This window comes from Peromyscus eremicus, chromosome 4 (genome assembly GCF_949786415.1).
Source record: "Peromyscus eremicus chromosome 4, PerEre_H2_v1, whole genome shotgun sequence".
Taxonomy (NCBI): Eukaryota; Metazoa; Chordata; class Mammalia; order Rodentia; family Cricetidae; genus Peromyscus; species Peromyscus eremicus.
The window spans coordinates 48,450,129-48,471,063 of NC_081419.1; the positions used below are offsets into that span (position 1 = coordinate 48,450,129).

Consider the following 20,935-nt stretch of genomic DNA (forward strand, 5'->3'; position numbering starts at 1 on the left):
GAATATCAATTTTTATAATTAAACATGCATACCCCACCTGTTGCCCATAGATGCATGGATGCATTTGACCAACATTTAGGAACAGGCTGGGAGAACGTCTCCAGATAACAGTCACCTCATGAGAGGAGTCGTTCTGGGGAAAGTTACAAAGGAATTTTGAAACAAGGTAAAATGCAAAATACAACCAACTCTTTGGTACTTACAACATTATTCTTTGAAAAGTTCTGTAGTTTAAAAAAATACATAAAAAAGTTTGGATGCTTTGCAATCAGGGCAAAGGGACATTAAGAGAAGGAAGGTACCACAGCTGTCACTTAGAGGAAAGTCTATGCTTCAACAGGATGTAGAATGGTCTAGTTTCAGGATTTCTGTTCCTTTTATGAAGCATCACACTCAGGCAGACCTTGTGCCACACTGAGCAGGAAAAAAATGTAGACGATACCTCCTGCAAGTGCTGCAGCTGGAATTTAGGAAGCAAAAAGAATGATTGGTGGGTCCACTTGGTAAAGCGTTTCACTGTGGTGGAATGAAGACTTCCCCGGACGGCGCCACAGGCGGAGTGTGGCGTCTGGACGGGCTTTGCTCAAGTCACTGGCGCTGAGGTTGCTGGAACTGTCACATACTGAGTTCTCAGGTGAGCTGCCTTCCTCACCTGCCTCCTTCTGCAGCGTGCACCGTCTGGGTGTTGATACTCTCTTCTCCTTTCCAGGCATGAAAGGATGCATACCAGAAGACCCTATCGAGTGGAGGATGCTGACAAGTACTGCCTTGAGGATGACTTGGTCAATCTCGAGGTCCTGGATGAGGTACTGAATGCTTGGTAGACAACTCTCACAGATGGCTTGTGTGCCACACAGGTGACCTGTCCTTTCTCTGGACATTTTTCTAAAGTCATTCAAAAATTTAATTGTTTGGTTAAATTGAGCTACAGAGGGAAGCTCAAAGAACATTCCATTCTGGGACTATGATTCTCTGTGTGCTCCTTTATAGTTTTGGAATGATGAAGAAAAAAAATTCTAGTAAAGCCTGCTATACCACAGGCCTGACCAATGATGCCCACCAACTTAAATTTATTTTCTATTTAATTAAAAAATGTTACCCTTTACCCTGAAGACAGCTGTTGGTTCTTCATAAGGAGACGTTTCCTTCACAGCAGTGGAGGTATTATAGTTCACATTTGAAATCTGAAAACTATGACCGTTCCTCACCCAGGATACTTACATTTGCGTGGGCTGCTAGTTAAGTTGAACCTCTGTCTGCAGAGTCTACTGCTGAGGACCCTCAGTGCCAACACCCAGCCACTGCCGGTAACACCACAGTTCAATTCCATACTCCCACAACCAGGACTTTAAGTGTAACATTTGAGAAATGACATTACTAGGGCTGGCAAGACAGCTCAACTGTTAATAGCAAGAGCAATTGCTGCTCATCCAGAGGCCCCGAGTTCGGTTCCCAGAACCTGGGGGATCTGTCGCATACGGTTAAATCTAATTATAAACAGAACCTCCTGATTGGACAAAGTCTGCCCTCAGCCCAGTAACAACTGAAATCTTTGTTGGCTATCTCGATGCCTGTCAGCAATTCTTAATTCTTTCAGCACATTCTTATTATTGCATCTTTTCAAGGCCTCTGTCATCATTTTAGAGACTTGGAGTCATTAAGAATGTTAAGATTTGAATGGGTTGCTTTGATCTTTTTGAACTAAAATGTGTAAGGAGTTCATCGCTACTCTTAGCATCTCTGCCTCGACCGATTGTGTTTCTCAAGGCTGTTTCTCCTCTTCCTAGGAAACACTTATCTATTGGCTGCAGAAGCGGTATGAAGACGCGCTGATCTACACCTATGTTGGAGATATACTAATTGCCTTAAACCCCTTCCAAAATCTAAGCATATACTCTCCACAGGTGAGGACTGCTTTAAAAGTATTTTGTTCCTTCATGGGTGATTAAAAAAATCACAAGGCTGGGCCTGGGGATGTAGCTCAGTGGAACTGCTTACTTAACATGTACATGACCCTGGGTTCAAACCCCAGCACTGGAAAAAGAAAATCAAACATACAAATAAAAGGAAGTAGTATTAAAACCAGTAACTCATCTCCCACCATGGGACTGATATCCCAAACTGTAGACAATAGTTTAATATAAATGGGATTTTATCTTTGGGAGAAACTTCTTAAACAAGCAACAATAAAAGTTAACAAATACTGATTGCTTGCTACATGCCAAGCACTGAGTTGGGTCACTTCTTATCACCCTATGAGACAGGGAAAGCTATAAATACTATGTCCCTTCAGTAGAGGAAGAGCCAGAGCAAGGCAGTTAGTGCCTTTTACCCGAGCTTGGGCAGCCAGTAATGGAGAACAGGGATCAGAACATTGGCCTGCAGATCCCTGAGCCTCCCAGAAGCAGCGAGTCCCCTAAAGCGAAAAGCCTTGCTTTTCTGGGTAATAGATGGTGAAGGCATTAGATGGTCCAGTGGAGCCCTTGGAGGGGCCTTTAAATGAGTTCCGTTTTTCCTCCAGTTTTCCAGGCTTTATCATGGGGTGAAACGTGCCTCGAATCCTCCCCACATATTTGCATCCGCTGATAACGCTTATCAGTGTTTGGTTACCTTCAGCAAAGACCAGGTAAGGACTACTAGCCTTCCCCTTCTGCCAGCTCACAAGGTAGAACATGGCTCATCTGCCATTTTTGTTTGGCCCTGTAGCTGCTGAGGCTAGCCTGAGGAAATGGGAAATGAAATTGCAGTACAGGGGAACTGGAAGCCCGAGAAGGAGAAAACCCTTTTGAGAGTCATAACACATCGGGAGCACTCATTTTCTCTCATGAAACGCAATAAAGACATTTCTAATATGGACATAATGAGAACGTAGAGCAGCCACAACCTGATTACATGCAATGGCTATAATAAAAATGGGGTCTGTGATGGCATAAATGAAATTCCCTCCTATTAATATCTCAGAATCTTCATGACTAGGCCCTATGTATGTGAAATACTGCTCTCCCTACACCTGGCCCTGTATCATCTAGCTGCTGGGAAATTTGACGGGCTAGGGTTAAGACTGACAAACTTTAAGCTCAATGTTAGTTAAACACAAACGTAACTCATAAATTTTAATTGCCTAGACTTCCAATTCACAGCATGGCTTATCCTACCTCTTACCCCTCCTCCATTTTGCTAGATTTATTTTCCTTTATTTCTGCATTCTGTAAACAAATAGAGGTAACCTAATTTGGCAAGAGATTTTTATGAGAGCTTACATATGTACATATTTCCAGAGACCCAAGAAGTCTAAACTTTTGGGTCTGTTGAGGGTAGACAAAATTATAACAGTGTGTATTAGTGGCTTTTCTGTTGCTGTGATAAAACACCATGGCCAAGGCAACTTCCAGAAGGAAGGGTTTAGTTAGCTTCCGGCTCCAGAGGTGTAAGAGTCTGTCGTGGTGGAAAAGTGGGACAGTGAGCAGGCGTGGCTGCTGGAGTAACCACCGAGAGAGCTCCTCTTGAACCGGAAACACAAGGCAAAGAGAGACAAGGAGAAGCAGGTGAAACGTTTTTACTCCCAAAGCCCCCCAGTGACACGCCCCTCCAGCAAGGCCACACCTCCCAAACCTCCCCAAACAGCTCCACCAACTAGGGACCCAGTGTTCGAATGCCCTATACTGTGAGGGACATTTCTCACTCAGACCACTGCACAATAAAATTCGCAGAACAGAGGCTTGCTGATGTTAGAGATGAACATCTTTGCATTCCTATGAAGATTTACAAACTGTCCGCCGATTTCCCAGAGAGGAAAGAAGTGGACAGAGAAAACATGACTTTCAATCTAAAAAGCTTGCCTGCTGTAGGTTTTTGTTTTATTTTCCCCCCACCCCCATTTTGTTTCTGACACCACATCGTGTGTTTTCCAATACTAAACAGTTTTTCCAGTGTCCTACAATTCAGTGTAATCCTGACACACTCTACATAACTGCAGGTTATAGGTTAACTGTGGAGACTCACAGAGGTTTCCTAGTGAGATGAGCTCGCTTTACCCAGCAGGGCTGCAGAGGGAAATGATTGGACCACGGGCGTGGTTACCAGGTATTTGGAAGGGTCTGCACTTGGATGTGCAGTGTGATTTGATCTAGAAAGGGGCAGATCTTTTGCCCTGCCTCTTGGCATTGTTATAAAAAGCCCTTTGAGCCAGGAGGGGCCAGTGGATTTTGATCCAGGTCCTCCCGAAGCTATCCTGTGTTTCTGTCTGTCTCCTCTCTGCTATCTTTCTATCTACAAGGTTCTTATTCTTCTCTCCTCCTCATAGGAACCCTTTAAAAGGTGGGAGAAGGCATCCCACAGTTAACTTCAATAAAAATGCCCACATGTCAGATGCCAGTCACAAAAGGAGTACCCAGGCTCCCCACACTTCTGCCAAGCCAAGTTCAGGGGTTCCAACAATCCTCTTTCAGGCTGGCTAATTCACCAGAACAACTCAAAGAACTAAGGAGAAGACTAAATTTGTCTTTATTGGCATATTAGGGTACAACCCAGGGCAGCTGTATGGGAGATGCGTAGAACAGATGGAGGGAGAAGGTGGGAACACATAGGATCCTGCCTTTCACCTGAGCACTGTATCCCAGGACCTTCAATTCACCAGCTTCTAAACTCATTGAATCTCATTTGTTTAAGAGTTTTCATAACTTGGAGGCTCAGTGATTAAGAGCACTGACTGCTCTTTCAGAGGACCCAAGTTCAATTCTCAGCACCCACATGGCAGTTCACAACTGTCTGTAACTGCAATTCAAGGGAATCTGATGTTCTCACACAGACACACATGCAGGCAAAACACCAATGCACATATGACAAAAATAAACAAATTATTAAAAAGGTTTTACAACTCAGGTAATAAGACTGGGATGAATATAGTCAAGGTACATGATAGACTTGAAAAAAATTATCTTTGTGAAATCCAACACTGTATGCAAGGAATATATGCTAACAGAATACTTTGAATAATAAAATAAATAAATTAGTTATTTTCAGTAAAGGTTTTTATTGAACTCAATTTGCAACCTCTTTGCCTTCCTGGAAGATGGGAGGGGGTCTGAGAGTTCCCATCTCTAGCCATCTCTCTGTTCTTCCTCATTGCCCATCCCCATCTGAGGCAGTCTGGCTCCACTTGGAACCACCTCGTGCACAGCAGAGGTGTGGTTAGAAGCATTCCTCCTGAGCAGAAGACACTCCCATCACTCCTTCAGTCAGGAAACTCCAAAAGCTGTTTTCTAGGAACCAAGGACAAAGGCCGAATATGTGGTTTTTATTCTACCTTCTCACTGATTTCCTGTGTGCACAAAGAGCTCCAGGAAGTGTAAAAAGAACGTGGTCAACAATACAATAAAAACAGGCAAAGGATATAGATAAGACCAAAAAAGAAAATATGGTTGACCTTAAGCACATGGCAGGCCTTTGACCTCCCTCATAATAAAAGAGACACAGATTCAAAGTGCATTGAGTACCTGCTTTTAATCTATCAGATTGGCACAAATCAAGGCACTGTGTGGTGAGGATGCAGGAGAGCGGACTGCTTTCCGTGTGTCACCACGTCAACTCCACATGCTCTGTTCATGTCTCCCATGTAGCTGGCCCTGGGTTCTGTATCCTTTCTAATATGCCAGTAAACACAAATTGTTACTCCAGTGAATTAGCCCACTGCTGTGGTCCCTAGCCAAACAATACAGTAATAGCTATTTCACAAAGACCTTTACTTTTTGATTGAATGTTGCCCACTTAGAATTTATTCAGCAGATGAATCTGAATGTAGATACAATGACCTGTGTGTAGGATTATTCATTGCAATATAGTTTATAACAAGAATAGACCGAACAACCCACCAGGATCAGTTAACAGTGGCACCACCAGACGATGCTACATCTATCCTTTGCAGTGACAAGCAGCTGTCCCAGCTCTTCACAGACTGGACAGAGTCCCAGGAGAGAATGACTGTTGAGTGAGAAACGGAGGAATGTAGTGGAGGGCGTTGTGTGAAAAAGCCACCACCAAATGCACAGGTTGTTTCCGTGTGTAATTTGTTGGGTTCCTCCCTGACTCTTTTCTGTATCAGTGCATCGTCATCAGTGGAGAAAGCGGCTCAGGGAAGACGGAGAGCGCCCATCTCATCGTTCAGCATCTGACTTTCTTGGGAAAGGTATGGGCCAACCCGATTCTGCATCATGGCTTGAAACCCCTGCAGAACCAACTGTGCATTTCACAGCAGATAAGATTTTCTATGTTCTTTTTTTTCTTTTTTTTTAAATCAGGGGTTACATAAGAACATTTCATCTTGGTTGTGTTGCCTCCTGATAGCTAGGCTCTTAAGATGCCAGCATGCTGTCCTTACTTCATGTAGTGAGAAAAATAATACCAACACAGATTTACTAGATTGTGGGCAAATTAATTATCTTGTGTGTTTTCAATGTAATGGAAACATTGAGCCATTAAGTGGGGGAAGTGACTAGAAACTGAGTCAGATCCGCTGTGGGGATTAGGAATCCACTGAGCAGCAGTTAAGGAAAGGGAAATTGCAGCCTGGACAGACGTGGAAGGAAGGATTGCGGGACGAGTCCGGGCATTGCCTAGTCTTGGCATTTGTGCATCACATGACTAAGAGCGGTTTGAGGACTCCTTTGTTAGAATTGAGGTTTATTGAAGAGAGCAGTGGAATCCTTTGTGAACTGTTAAGCAGTACCCTTCTATCGAAGATTTTCTATGCAATGCAGTCAGACTTTAAAACTGCCACCAAATCTGGCTTTTGGACTCATGGCACCTGGTGACTCCTCCATTGACACTAACTTTCCCAAAGTGGAGTGCCTTAGAAAAGGAGCACGGGCTGTGTGTGTGTGTGTGTGTGTGTCTGTGTGTGTGTGTGTGTGTCTGTGTGTGTGTGTGTCTGTGTGTGTGTGTGTCTGTGTGTGTGTGTGTCTGTGTGTGTGTGTGTCTGTGTGTGTGTGTCTGTGTGTGTGTGTCTGTCTGTGTCTGTGTGTGTGTGTGTGTGTCTGTCTGTGTGTGTGTGTGTGTGTCTGTGTGTGTCTGTCTGTGTGTGTGTGTCTGTCTGTGTGTGTGTCTGTGTGTGTGTGTCTGTGTGTGTGTGTCTGTGTGTGTGTGTGTGTCTGTGTGTGTGTGTGTGTCTGTGTGTGTGTGTGTGTGTCTGTGTGTGTGTGTGTGTGTGTGTGTGTGGTGCCTGGAGCCATTATTGCAATGCCTGCTTCTGCAGGCTTCTCCTAACTGCCTTCTGTTCCTCCCAGGCTAACAATCAGACCTTACGTCAGAAAATTCTCCAAGTGAACTCCTTGGTGGAGGCCTTCGGGAACGCCTGCACGGCCATCAACGATAACTCCAGCCGGTTTGGGAAGTATCTGGAAATGATGTTCACCCCCACCGGAGCTGTGATGGGAGCAAGAATCTCCGAGTATCTCCTTGAGAAATCCAGAGTCATCAAGCAGGCAGCGTGGGTGCACTTCTAGTTGATCACTCTTTTTGCTCTGCCAAATGGAGGATGGGGAATTCTAACGCTTCCGACTTCCCTTGTTCTTTAGTCTCCCTCGATTTTTTAAAGCAAACGATCAGTGTGGTTAATCTGTTTGTTTTCCAGGGTTTAGTTTTGCCTTATGCTCATGAGTGTTTTACTTGCATGTATGTCTGTGCACCGTGTGAGTGCCTGTTACCCTAAGAGACCAGAGGATGAAGTCAGAGCCTCGAAGCAGAAGTTACAGATGGCTGTAAGCTGCCCTGTGCAGTCTGGGAACCGAACTCAAAGCCTCTGCAAGGGCAGCAAGTGCTCTTCACAGCTGAGCCATCTCTCCAGCCCTCGGTGGTAGTTGTTTTTGTTTGTTTTGTTTTTGTTTTTAATGCCAAAAGGCATTAAGGGGAGATTGCAAAGGATTTGGGAGATGCTTTATGAATGGTATATCTGTTTCTCTTGAGTTGGTTGTGTAAGGTAGAATTTAACAATGATTAATTTGCACATACCTTAAAAATCCACTTTATCAGTCGGGTGGTGGTGGTGCATGCCTTTAATCCCAGCACTCAGGAGGCAGAGGCAAGTGGATCTCTGAATTCAAGACCAGCTTGGTCTACAGAGCAAGTTCCAGGACAGCCAGGGCTACACAGAGAAACCTTCTCTGGGAAAACAAACAAACAAAACCCAAAAAATCCACTTTATTCCTAAATGTGAAATTGTGTATATATATTTTTAAAAAGGCACTGAGAATATTCCACAAATTTTTCTTTCAACTGGGAAAGAATGCAATTAAACCATGTATTAATTACTTTTCTGTTGCTGTGATAGAATGATAAAAAGCTTGGGAGAGGGAGGGTTTGCTTCATGTTACAGTCCCAGTGGGGACACAGTCCATCACGGCTAGGAAAGATGACAGCCAGGAGCACGAAGCTGGCCGATCACATTTCATCGACACACAGGAAGCCGAGAGTGAGGACAGGAAGCCGAGAGTGAGGACAGGAAGTCTGGTCAGGCACTCAAACCTCAAAGCCTGCCCCAGTGATGTGCTTCCTCCAGCAAGGCTCCACTGCCTGAAGGTTTCATAACCTTATCAGACAGTGTCACCAACTGGGGACCTAGTGCTCAAATACACAAGCCTATTAGGGACATTAGTCAAGCTACAACACTATTTTAAGAAAGCATTATAATAATCGGTAATAGTCGTCAACAGCATGTTGCTCTGGGCTTGAATGCTGGTTTTGACACTCTGACATTGGGCCGGTCACTGAACGTTCCTGAGCCTCGTTTGTGAAATGGAAATGCTACCGGTAATGGCCTTGTGGGTTTGTCGTGAAGACGGACAAGTCCATCTGTATAAAATTACTCAAAAGCATGTGCGATGTGGTGCATGTTAACAGTGTTAGCCACTCTTCTTAGTGGTTTTGATTACTGCAGGATGTTAGTGTTTATCAGGAGTAGGACTCCATGCACACAAGTAAGTGCTAGGAAGGTAGAATGGGCAAAAAGGAGAACATATAACCTGATTTAGGAAAAGGAGTTTGTTGTTTTATCTTTGACACAGTGGCTGCACCTTAATCTACTGCTATTTCAGCCAGCAATTGCAACTCCACGGTTACTGGACTGCTTCTCTGGAAGTGGCCCCGCCACTCAGGCTGCAGCCTGGTGGGAATTCTGTACTCTCAGGCACAGGCCCTATTGCTGCTGCTAAAGGTAGCTTTAGCTAAATCTCTATCGTTCTATTTATGAATAAGACTCGAGATTTGAAGGCTGGGGTGAAAACCTGCTCGCTCAGAGAGGCTGAGTAGCAACTAGCTGACCCTCTCTCCTTGCTGGCATCTCCCAAAAATCTCCTCTTTCTGCTGTGCCAAGACAAAAAACAAAAACAAAACCCTGCACCACTCAGAACCCCTCCCTATTACTTCCTGTATGTCTCTCCATCTCTTCCAGATGCCCTCGGATGCTCTATGATTACTTTCTGCCAACTAGTTGCTAACTCAGTCTCCTGACCCAAAGTTAACTTTATTTAATTAAGCAAATGCTAACTTGGGGTTTACAATGTGATCAAATACCCCCCAACAGGAGTTGTGTGGGTTCATGAGGAAAGAGGGTTCTATTTGTGATAAGACACCATGACCAAACCAAACTTGGGGAGAAAAGGATTTCTTGTGTTTACACTTTGACATCACAGTCTGACATCAAAGGAAGTCGGGATGGGAACGCAAACAGGACAGACACCTGGCAAACAGGACAGACCCCTGGAGGCAGGAGCTGACTCAGAGGCCATGGAGGAGTGCTGCTGGCTAGTTTGCTCCCATGCTTTGCTCAGCCTGCTTTCTTACACCAAATGCCCCACAAAACAATCTGACAGGAGCATTCTTTCCATTGAGGTTCTCTTTTCCTAAATGACTCTGTCTTGTGTCGAGTTGATGTGAAGCTAGCCAGCACACCCGGGGGATCCGGGAGGAAAGATGCGTTCCCAGGATTTAAGACATTTGATCTGAGATCTGTGGATCACTTCGGAGTTAGACAACAAAATGGGGACAGGAGTGGGGAGAAAGCGGGGTAGGGGGGTGGGAGGGAGGGGGGAGGAGACTGAGAATGGATCATGCAGGGCTTTGGAGCCAGGCTGAGGATTTTGAACCTTTTCTAAAAAGACTAGGAAACTGGAGAACTTTCTCGGGTAGGGGTGTGGCTGCTTTGAAATACTAACTTTAGCATCAGTGGGCCAATGGAGATGAGAGGGGGCTGTTGCCAAATGTGTGTGTGAGAACATAGGCTGGATGAAGGTCAGACACTGGGCTGACAAGAAACCACAGGCCTGGGACAAGCTGAAGAAGCCAAACATTTGTGGGTGTCGCTGGTGGGGTATGGCGTGCTAGGCTTGATCTCCAGCACAAAATAAAACAAACACAGCCGTTACACAGAAGACCAGACACCTTCCTCTGTCAGACAGTTTTCCGTCTCCTCACACAGTGGAAGCTGGTATGAACAATGAAAAGATGGAGCTACAGGGGTGTGAAGCTGCCCTGTGGCTTCTCGATCACCTGTGTGAGTCTCTCTGTCTCTCCCCCAACCTCATATTAGTATGGTTTTAAAGTGGAGAGCTGTCTCTGACCAGATGATGGTGCTGTGACCTGTGCTCCATGCTCTTCCTATGGCATGTTGCTCAGTGGCATAAATATTGTCTCATCTTGCTGTCTTCATGTGTCACACAGGCCTAATAGCACCGACCTCCCAAGGTTGTTAAGAGACTTGAATGAGATGAAGAGATGTTAAGGTCTTTCAGGTCCCGCCTTCCTTACTGTGGTGGCTCTGCCCTTGTGGGCACAATCTGGTATCCTATTTCCTGGTCCCCCATCTCTGGATGAGGTCATCTGAAGGTCTCACAAATGGACATTGAATAAACAGCCTTTCAGAGGCTGGCCAAGCGTAGGACAGTTCTCCGAGCCCTTGTGTGCAGACTTCTGTCTCTGTTTCCCTTCTATCTACAACTCCTCAAAACGCCTGCTCAGGCTTCGGGGCTTCGCTATAGGGTTAGTTCTCCTGACTTGGCACAAGTGTTTTCCATTCCAAGCATTATTCTTTTTTTTTTTTTTTTAAAGATTTATTTATTTATTATTTATACAGCATGTGTGCCTACAGGCCAGAAGAGGGCACCAGATCTCATTACAGATGGTTGTGAGCCACCATATGGTTGCTGGGAATTGAACTCAGGACCTCTGGAAGAGCAGTCAGTGCTCTTAACCTTTGAGCCATCTCTCCAGTCCCCCAAGCATTATTCTTTATCATCACCCCATGATTGTCGATTTTAAAGCCCTGACCATCTAACTCTGTCTAGAAGAAATGCTCCAAAAGAGTATGAATCCTCTTAGTCCTGTTTCTCCGGCATCCAGAGTAGTTCCTGCCATAACTGGCATTCAGGACATTTATACGTTGAATGAATAATCTTTTCAGGTCATCTATGTACATTCTGTGTCATACTGCATACCTCAAACACACACAATTTATTTTAAATGATGAAGGGAGCTTGGTGTGGTGTCATGGACCTTGCGATCCCAGCCCTGGGGAAGTGGAGGCAGGAGGATCACAATAAGGAACACCTTGCTCAGCCTTGATGCAGGGGCGAGGGGCTTGGTCCTGCCTCAACTTGATATACCAGGCTTTACTGACTCCACATGGGAGGCCTTACCCTCTCTGAGGAGTGGGTGGGGGGGTGGAGTTTGAGGAGGGGAGAGAGGGGGAACTGTGGCTCGTATGTAAAATAAAAAAAAATTAAAATAAAATAAAAGACCCGATCATGCTTTCGAGGTCATGATACTGCCCCTTGCTGTGCAGTTCTAGGCACATACAGTGTCTTGCTTCCTTCTGTATCATCTGCGGACGCTATGAAAACCCTGGGCAGTCTGTCCAGGGCAGCTCCGAAGATGTAGGCAAGGAATGGAAAGATGGGAGTTAAAAGCAACTGCTGCTCTTGTAGACAACCTAGGGTCGGTTCTCAGCACCCATGGAGTACCTAGCAATTTTCTGTAACTCCAGTTCCAGAAGATCCAACACCTCTTCTGGCCCCAATGAGTACTGCATGCACGTGATGCACATGATACGTGCAGGTGAAACACCCCCTTCCCATTAAAAAAAAACCAAACCAAAACTTATAAAACAGACAAAAGAAAAGAGGTGGATGCAGGAGGCACTGGGGACTGAGGAATGACATTTTTAGGGGTGTCTGAAAGCATTACACCTTGGGAGAGTGCAATCCTTGGCTCTGAAACTAATGCTTTCTTGACTGCTGTGGGATTTCCAAGCATTTTCTGTTTGGGGCTCCAGTAGAGCAGGGGGTTTGGCTGGTCACTGTGGGCTGAGCTTCCCACTCCCTGAAGCTACAGGGGCTGGTGACACAGGTGCACAGGACCAGGAGCTGCATGGAAAGATTGTTGCAGGCAGCCTGAGCCGCTACCTGAATTAGTTCTAGAATTTACCGTGAGTTTATAATGAAGGTACAAGTGTTTGGTAAAGCGCCTCTGTCATTATGACTGCAGGAATATTACCACTATTGATGTTTTGTAATTGGGATGATACATATTTAATTGCCTGCATATGTAAATTTGTTGCAAAATAATATTTTGTACAAAAGAGGAAATAGAATCAATTATTTAGGTCAGAGAAGCCTGGAATATGGTATAAATAAAACCTCTTCCTCATTTTTTTTTCCCTAGGGGAGAGAAAAATTTTCACATATTTTACTATATTTATGCTGGTCTTTATCACCAAAAGAAACTTTCTGAGTTCAGACTTCCTGAGGAAAAGCCTCCTAGGTAAGTGTTACTGCAAGACCCCTTGCTGCTGGCGGTGAGGAGGTTGCTGGGTAATTTTGAGTGTTCAGTTAAGCCGTTGACAAATCTAGAAGTAAATGGAGCTGTTTCCTTAACTGGAAACTCATTCTGTTAAGTTAAATATGCAAGAGGAGAGGAGGGGGGCAAGCACTCCCGGCTCAGGACTCGCACTGTTTAGAAGCTCCCAGCCACAGTACTAGCCGGGAAAGGACATACCCTTGCAAAGAAGCCCAGGTCTCGCCTGGCCTACAGTGCTGCTTGCTAAGTGAACGCTCACTGTGTTGGTTCATGTCCCACTTTGTTCAGATACATAGCCTCTGAGACCGGAAGAGTCATGCAGGATATCACTTCCAAGGAGTCTTACCGGAGACAGTTTGAAGCAATTCAGCACTGCTTCAGGATTATTGGATTCACTAACAAGGTACATGCTGGCCAAGAGAGAGATAAACTCAATGCGAATGTCGGTAGATGGGTGTGAGAGAAGGCATGTGTGTTCTAACTTGCTGGACACACATCAACTGCATGTCACTTGTGAGATAACATGTGGTCTACTCAACATGTGGTCTAAGGATCCAAAACTTTGTCATTCCCTGAAAGCTTGTTTGGAGTGCAGACTCTCTGGTCCATCCAAGAATGACCAAATCAGAATTCTGAATTGAAACAAGATGCCCAAATGAACGTACATGATGAGAGGCATGCCTGTAAGGACCAAACACTTATCGATTATTACCATTGCTATAAATTCAACCTGATTATAGCGAAAGATGCCAAAAGAATACCGCCCTGAAAAGAGGGGTTCGGGAATGTATAGGTTATGCCTAAACCCTAGGACATGCTTTTGCAAGTAGCTCTTTGTGCCTATGACAAACGAATTAAAACTCTCCTAATGTCTCTGTGGTCACTTTCTCCTCCACACTTGCCCATTGTTAACTGTGGCTGCAGGTGTGACGCCACTTCCGCCATTCTACATATAGACTTCCTCTATTAAATATACGCTGGGGTCGACACACAGTATTTATAACTCTAGGACCAAATATTGCTCCATGATACATTCTTTCATAGTTTCTGGGCTTCGTGCCATTGATTTCGTAAGAACATACAGGCTCTTTCGCTTTGCTGGCACAGGGGATGAAAGATTAGGAGGAAGGCTAGAGTGTTAAATCTTAGATTACAAAACGCTCTGTTTACCTTGGGACAGCTACTCCGGGTAAAGCATTGCTTCTGTAATCCAAAGAGTTTGACCTGTTCTTTCCTCCCCAGTATAACTGATTTTAGTCCTAATCATATGTTTCTTTTTTTGTTTCTAGATAGCTGGTCATTTTGTTGTTGTTGGCCTCTCACATACCATAAATGGACAGGGAAATATTCCAAATGTCAGGATAAAAATAGAAATACATTTCTCTCGGCTCCTTTGAAGGCAGTTTAACAGGTCCCTGCCTTGGTAAGGGATTTTTGTAGTGGCTCACGTACGGAGCTCATGGTTATCAATTACACATCGTCTGAAGAGTTGATGGCAGAGGTAGAAACGAAGCTGTTTGAAGTACAAGCCCATGCCTGAGGTCATGGCAAAGGGTGGGGCACATGTCCTCCAAAGGGGACAGGATCCATGAAGGGAGCCTGCAGGGGAGATGATAGTTGGCTTTTGATGAAGGAAAGATGGTGACAGAAGGCGGTGCCGTGACTGGCCGTGGCTCCAGAAGAGAACACACAGTGATGATATTCTGATAGAAATAGGCTCTGTCTTACTTGGGGTTTCTGTTGCTATAATAAAACACCATGACCAAAAGCAGCGAGGGGGAAGGCTTTATTTCATTTTAAAGCTTGTCTAGGAAACTCAGGGCAGGGATTTGAAGGCAGGAACTGATGCAAAGGCCATGCAAGAGTGATACCTACCGGCTTGTTCCTCATGGCTTGCTCAGCCTGCTTTCTTACAGCACCAACCCACAGTTAACACGGCCCACAGTGAACTGGGTCCCTCTACATCAGTCATCGATCCAGAAAACGCACCATTGGCTTGGCCACAGCCAACCTCGTGGCTGCATTTTCTCAGTTGAGGTTTCCTCTTCTGAAATGACTCCAGCCTGTGTGGGGTTGATGTAAAAACTAGCCAGCATGGCCGCTGCTAATAAAACAGATGTTGATGGTTTAACGGTAAATTTAACAGAAGCAGTTAAGCATTTCAGTATACGCCGTTGAGGCAGGCCATTCCTGAGCACAGGGTGGTGGGTATTATAAAAGGAAAGAATGGCAGTGTAAATGAATATAAAGAAGAAAAAAATGAGAAAGATGGTGAAACTTCTTAATTTGTGCGTGGTCAATGAGTAACAGGAGTATAACGGCCTGTTACTGTGTATTCTCACCTCAGTGTGCAGCAGGAGAGTACGTCACTATGGGTATGTCCCTAGGTGGATCTCCCCAGTATACACAGTGTGCAGCAGGAGTGTGGTAGTATGTCACTAAGGGTATGTCCCTAGGTGGATCTCCCCAGTATACACAGTGTGCAGCAGGAGTGTGGTAGTATGTCACTAAGGGTATGTCCCTAGGTGGATCTCCCCAGTTTACACAGTGTTCAGCAGGAGTGTGGTAGTATGTCACTATGGGTATGTCCCTAGGTGGATCTCCCCAGTATACACAGTGTGCAGCAGGAGTGTGGTAGTACGTCACTATGGGTATGTTCCTAGGTGGCTCTCCCCAGTACAGAACAGGAGTATGATGGTTTGTCACTGTGTATACCTTCCCTGTTGATAACAGGAAGGTGACAGTATGCTGTATGTTTCTCTCCGGTGTATAACAGGGAAGTGACAGTGTGTCACTGTGTGTATCTTCCCTGTGTCCCACACTAGTTCATTTGGGAATAAACCAACCTAATTTAATCAGTAGCTTCGGAAATGCAAAGCAGAAGATGGATTTTATCTCTCTGACCCTGTATCTCTGCAGACAACCTGCTCTGCTGGATTATCTGACTTCATGCCGTGTTTATAAAGTCACGGCACCATGCCTAAATTCAGGAAGACTAGGTCGTATAGAATCAGGCAGCAGAATGCCAAGTAGCTGATGGGACAGAATTTCTCTAACGATTTTCTGCCAGTCATTTCTCAACGGAGCTTAAATGAACTGACCAATTCAATTAAAATTGTATTTCCCGTCCTTTCTTAGAAGGTCCCTCGTTCCCTGTGGGAACTCTTCAAGTTTGTTTTTTGTTTGTTTGCTCTGCACCCCCTCTCCCCCCAAACCTCACAACAAAATTACGGCAGGCCAACCTTAGTGCGGACTTGCGAGGATGGATTTTAATTCCAGGCACCATCCGAAAGCATTCCAAAGAACACCTGCCCCTGGCAGTTCATGAAGAAACTTCCAGGGCGGAAGGAGCCCTCCAGTAATGATGGTGACTCTGTGCAGAGGACACAGGGATTTGACCTTACACCCAGCTGAGACGTCTTGAGCCAAACCACGCTGCTTCTGTTTAATATTAAATAATGCTGGCCCTGCTGGTACCAGCAGTATCCTAACATACTATGTAAGCTGAGCTGTAGTGTTTAAAAGTGCATGAACACCTGGATGCTGAATATGATGATAGAGAGTGGACGTGTACTGCAGGTCCTTGGATACAGAGGCCACAGAGAAACCTAAGTTCAGGGCAAAACTTCTTCTCTTTCTTCAAATTATATCACCAATCAAAATAACACCTCTGAAGAGAGATTCCAAAGAGATATGTTAAAATAGAAGTTGAAAAGCTTAAGGGTACACTGACCTTTAAGTCACTAAATGTCATAAGCCATGCCAAGGAGGTAAGTAATATGTTACAAACTTCAGCAGACCCTGATACAGTGTTTAGGGCAGAGCTGGCGAAAATGAGAGATTTTGAGAAAAGAAAGAGGTCAAGTAAATTTCTAGGGGGTGGGGGGCAAGACAGACAGTGGCCTGGGGTGCCTGGGAGCCTGGCCAGAGTGGTTTCAGCCAATCGACAGCCAGTCCTTCTTAACTTTGGACTCGGCCTCAACACCGCCTAGATAACACTTGCCTTGGGAAGTGTCTGAGAAAAGAGGGCTTTGTTGGAGAAGCGCTCTCCTCCTCCTCCTCCTGTTGCTGGTCAGTGGGAGGCTGAAGGGCTCAGAAGCAGTCTGTTGAGATGACCCGGTTGGAGGAGCTTGTTAAACCTTAATAAAACTGAGTGAGGTTTTATCATTGTGTCATATAGAAAGTCAGAGACTAGAAATAAATAAAAACAGGGCCATAAGACTCCACAGGAAAGGCCGAGATTCCAGAAAAGTCTCCATAGCTACAAAGCAGCAAGAGAAAACAAATTAAGGGTGGTGAAAAAGATTTCCCATTTGATCAGGTGACTTTGGGGAAGGTGGAGCCATTCCATGACAGACGCAGCATTGAGAGCTCTAGCCTGGCTGGGTTTGGTGTTGAACTGAACTCTGTGACAGGTGGAGGTTCTAGGTCTGAAAGGAAGATGTGATTAGCCCCCAGGCCAGGCTTATGGAGTACAGTGGGAGAAAATCCCAGAGATGCCACATAGGGAGCACCCTCAGAGGATGAGCCCCATTCTTGCTCTGTCATTGACCCAAGGAAGGACCCGGAAGGAAAGCAGTTCTAGCAGTCCACATGCTTTGAATCTAAATGTTCTCACTGGAGGTCTGAGGTAGATTTCCACTCCTGTTGACTCCTGAGCATAGCACTGAAGAAAATGTGGCCAGGGAAGCAACATGGTAAGTTGTTCATCTCAAGAGCATGGTCTCAGGTGACCATTTTCTTTGGCGCTCATAATCACAGTGCTGAAGTGCTTGAAGCCTGTTTGGGGAGATGCCTTGGCTTCTATGGTAGGGACTGTGTGTGTTCGTTAGAACTACACTTTCCCTTAGAGTGAGGAGAGTTTTAGATAAACCCTGGAGGAGGCTGGATGCAGACATGGGAGATGCAGAACTCATCGCTCTAGTCTTGGCTTTAAACTCTCAGATCCGCCTCCGTCGGGAGTCGCTTGATGCATGCGGCAGGACTCATCCTGTATTGATCACGGTAATGAGGGGCTGTCATGTTAAATCCAGGCAAGTTCTGAAAAAAGCCCATTTGGTAGGTGTTCTCCTTAGCCACTTTTAAGTGGTGTGATTAAATAAGGATTCTTCAAGTCTAAAACATGACGTCGTGCCCTTGATTTAGAAGCTGGAAGAACAATGCTTATCCAGAGCCGAAGCCTGGCTCAGAAGCCTCATTCATCTTTGTAACATTATCAGGCATCCAGCAGATGTCAGTGTTACAGTCTGCATTCAGATTTTAGGCTTTCCTGAGTAATGTCTGCAGGAAGGCTCAGTTTGGGGGGCAGTATTTATCAAGGGTCTAGTGACAGTTCCTATTACTTAGCTGCTGTGTACAGTATTAAATCAAATAACCTGTTTGAATATGTTTTATGGAAGTAGTTTTGTTTAATAGCATAAAATTCAGAAATTTCTCGAACTAGATGTTTCCTTGTTTCATGTATAGAAAATGTAAAAGTTAAATAAATAATAAAACATGCATTATTTTTAATCCGTTAATGCTACTCACATGCTCAACTTTGAACATGAAAACAGGATTCAGATGATTTGAATGGATTTTACTCAAATTTATATCATCAAATAAATGAGGTTTTTCCTAATAGTCTATCAATTAATCTCTTATACCAACTCAGTGACCTACAAGTCTACTCAGTCTGTTTATGTAGAGTTAGTGTTAGATCCTCCAAGTTCAGGGCTCAGTCCCACAAGACCTCCCACTTCAAACACAAGTTGAAAGCCCAGGCTTCTTATACTTCTGAACTGGTTACAAAGTTACCATGACCTTATTCTGTAGCCTGATTAGTTGGTATAACTAATTCTAGTTATTACTATTGTTGTTGTTATTATTATTATTATTATTATTATTATTATTATTATTAGTGGTGGTAGTAGTAGTAACTAATAATTAGTTCACAGAATTCAGGAAAACATTTTACTTAAGGTTGCAGACTTATTATAAATGTTACAACCCAGGGATAGCCAAATGAAAAATGAATGGGCAGTAAACAGTAAGGGCTCATGCCGCCTGGGCACACCACCCTGCCAGCACCTCCATGGATTCATTAATTTGGAGGCTCCCTGATCCTGTTTAGGGTTTTTGTGGAGTTTATACCACACCATACCACACCACACCACACACACACACACACACACACACACACACACACACACACACCCCTGATTAATTATTGGCCATTGGAGCCCTAGCCCTCCCCACGGTTTGATGGGATCAGGAGGGGACTAAGTTCTAAGCCTGGTTTCTCTTGAGCAACCAGCTCCTCCGATTACAAGCCTTATCTAGAAGCCCACCCAGATCCTCTTATTAACAGAAATGCAGGTAGGGTTGGAAAGCTCTTATTACCACAACAAAGATCTGATCACCCAGACAATTTTAGAAACTCTTCTGCTAGGATCTAGAGACAAAGGCAAAATATACTTTCTTCTTCGTACATAGTAATATCATGGTTTATTCCTAGTGAGTCTTTCAAATTATGTGCTCACATCATGCATTGCAATCTGCAGCTCTGAGATATCCTAGTAAGTCGTCAATGGATATACACTCCTAGATATTTTATAAAATGCTATACCCCAAAGAGGTGAGGGAACCTCTACTCTTTTGTTCTTCAGAAAGGCCATCTCTGAATTTGGGAGCTGGGATTGATTAGCATAAAAAGCTACGGAGTGAGTTAAAGGACAAAGAAGATCATTTCCCTCTTGGTCACCACAGCAGGTGGCAGAGCATCTCCATTCCATGTGGTCCTCTGGATAGTCTAATGACATGGCTGAGGCCAGGTTGGGGGGAGTTCCAGCCAGCAAAAGTGAGAAAGGCAGCGTGGAGGAAGTGTGTTCACTTCCACAGGAAGTGTGTTCACTTCCACTGGGCCTGGGACCCGAGGAAGCACATTTTACTTTATTGTTAATGCTTGGTGACATTGCCATCTCTAACTTCAGGAAGCTTGGGGAAATTGTGTGTGTTCAGAAAGGGGAAGAACAGAGTTTGATGGACAGCTGTAGAACTTTCAGCTCAAGGGTGGGTGATTTGTTACTTTAGTTGGCGATGACCTCCGAGCATGGTTCTCAATGTCCTTCCCAGGAAGTGCATTCCGTGTACAGAATTCTGGCTGGGATCCTGAATATCGGGAACATCGAGTTTACAGCTGTTTCCTCTCAACACCAAACTGATAAAAGTGAGGTACCCAACGCCGAAGCTCTGGAAAACGGTAATTGATGCTCATATGTGTTTCCTGTCAAACTCCATGTCTTTCACTTCCACAGTTCTCCAAGAACCTGTAAATATGATGCTGCTGTAACATCCTCCCATTAGCTCTAGATGGTTCCATTAGCCGATATTTCCCGGAAGGACATCCTGGGGTATAGCAGCATTCACCCGCTACGTTACAGACGGTTGTTCTGCAGCAAAGACATCTGTGGCAAGAAAGCTTACCCAGCGGTTCTCTACCTTTGCTGCTTTTCAAAATCATTTTCAGGTTTATTTTTCTTAAAGACATGTAAAAGGTTGGGCCCCTGTATGGATCCATGGACTGAGCATCTGTAGGAGAGAAAGCAGCACCTACTTATTTAGAAAGTTCTACTAGCAATCATGAGGGAAGACAGGGTGAGGAGTCTTTTTTTTTGTTTGTTTGTTTTGTTTTTCGAGACAGGGTTTCTCTGTGTAGCTTTGCGCCTTTCCTGGAACTCGCTTTGGAGACCAGGCTGGCCTTGAACTCACAGAGATCCGCCTGGCTCTGCCTCCCGAGTGCTGGGATTAAAGGCGTGCGCCACCACCACCTGGCCGAGGATTCTTTATGTATACCAAACAACAGCTGGACATGAGGCTGCAACCTCAGAGCTTGTGCAGAGGCAGGGGGATGCAGAATCTGAAGCCAGCCCAGGCTACATAGTGAGACCCTGTCCCCAAAACAATTGATTAAAAACCCCTTTTGGGGAGCCCGCATAGGACCGAACTAGGCCCTCTGCATGTGTATGACAGTTGTGTAGCTTGGTCCCCGTTTGTCAGGCTCCCAGCAGTGGGATCAGGACCCGTCTCTGGTGCTTGAACTGGCTTTTGGGAA

The 20,935-nt window shown here is 44.9% G+C and overlaps 1 protein-coding gene across 1 annotated transcript in view; it reads left to right on the forward strand.

Moving 5' to 3' along the window:
- Myo3b (myosin IIIB) overlaps positions 1-20,935 on the forward strand; it is a 293,027-nt gene that overhangs the window by 88,218 nt on the left and 183,874 nt on the right. The window contains exons 12-19 of the mRNA XM_059260661.1: positions 710-806; positions 1,788-1,904; positions 2,522-2,626; positions 6,101-6,184; positions 7,281-7,483; positions 12,709-12,807; positions 13,132-13,246; positions 19,957-20,083. Of these exons, the coding sequence (XP_059116644.1) occupies positions 710-806; positions 1,788-1,904; positions 2,522-2,626; positions 6,101-6,184; positions 7,281-7,483; positions 12,709-12,807; positions 13,132-13,246; positions 19,957-20,083 (947 nt within the window). The remainder of the gene's footprint in view (positions 1-709; positions 807-1,787; positions 1,905-2,521; positions 2,627-6,100; positions 6,185-7,280; positions 7,484-12,708; positions 12,808-13,131; positions 13,247-19,956; positions 20,084-20,935) is intronic.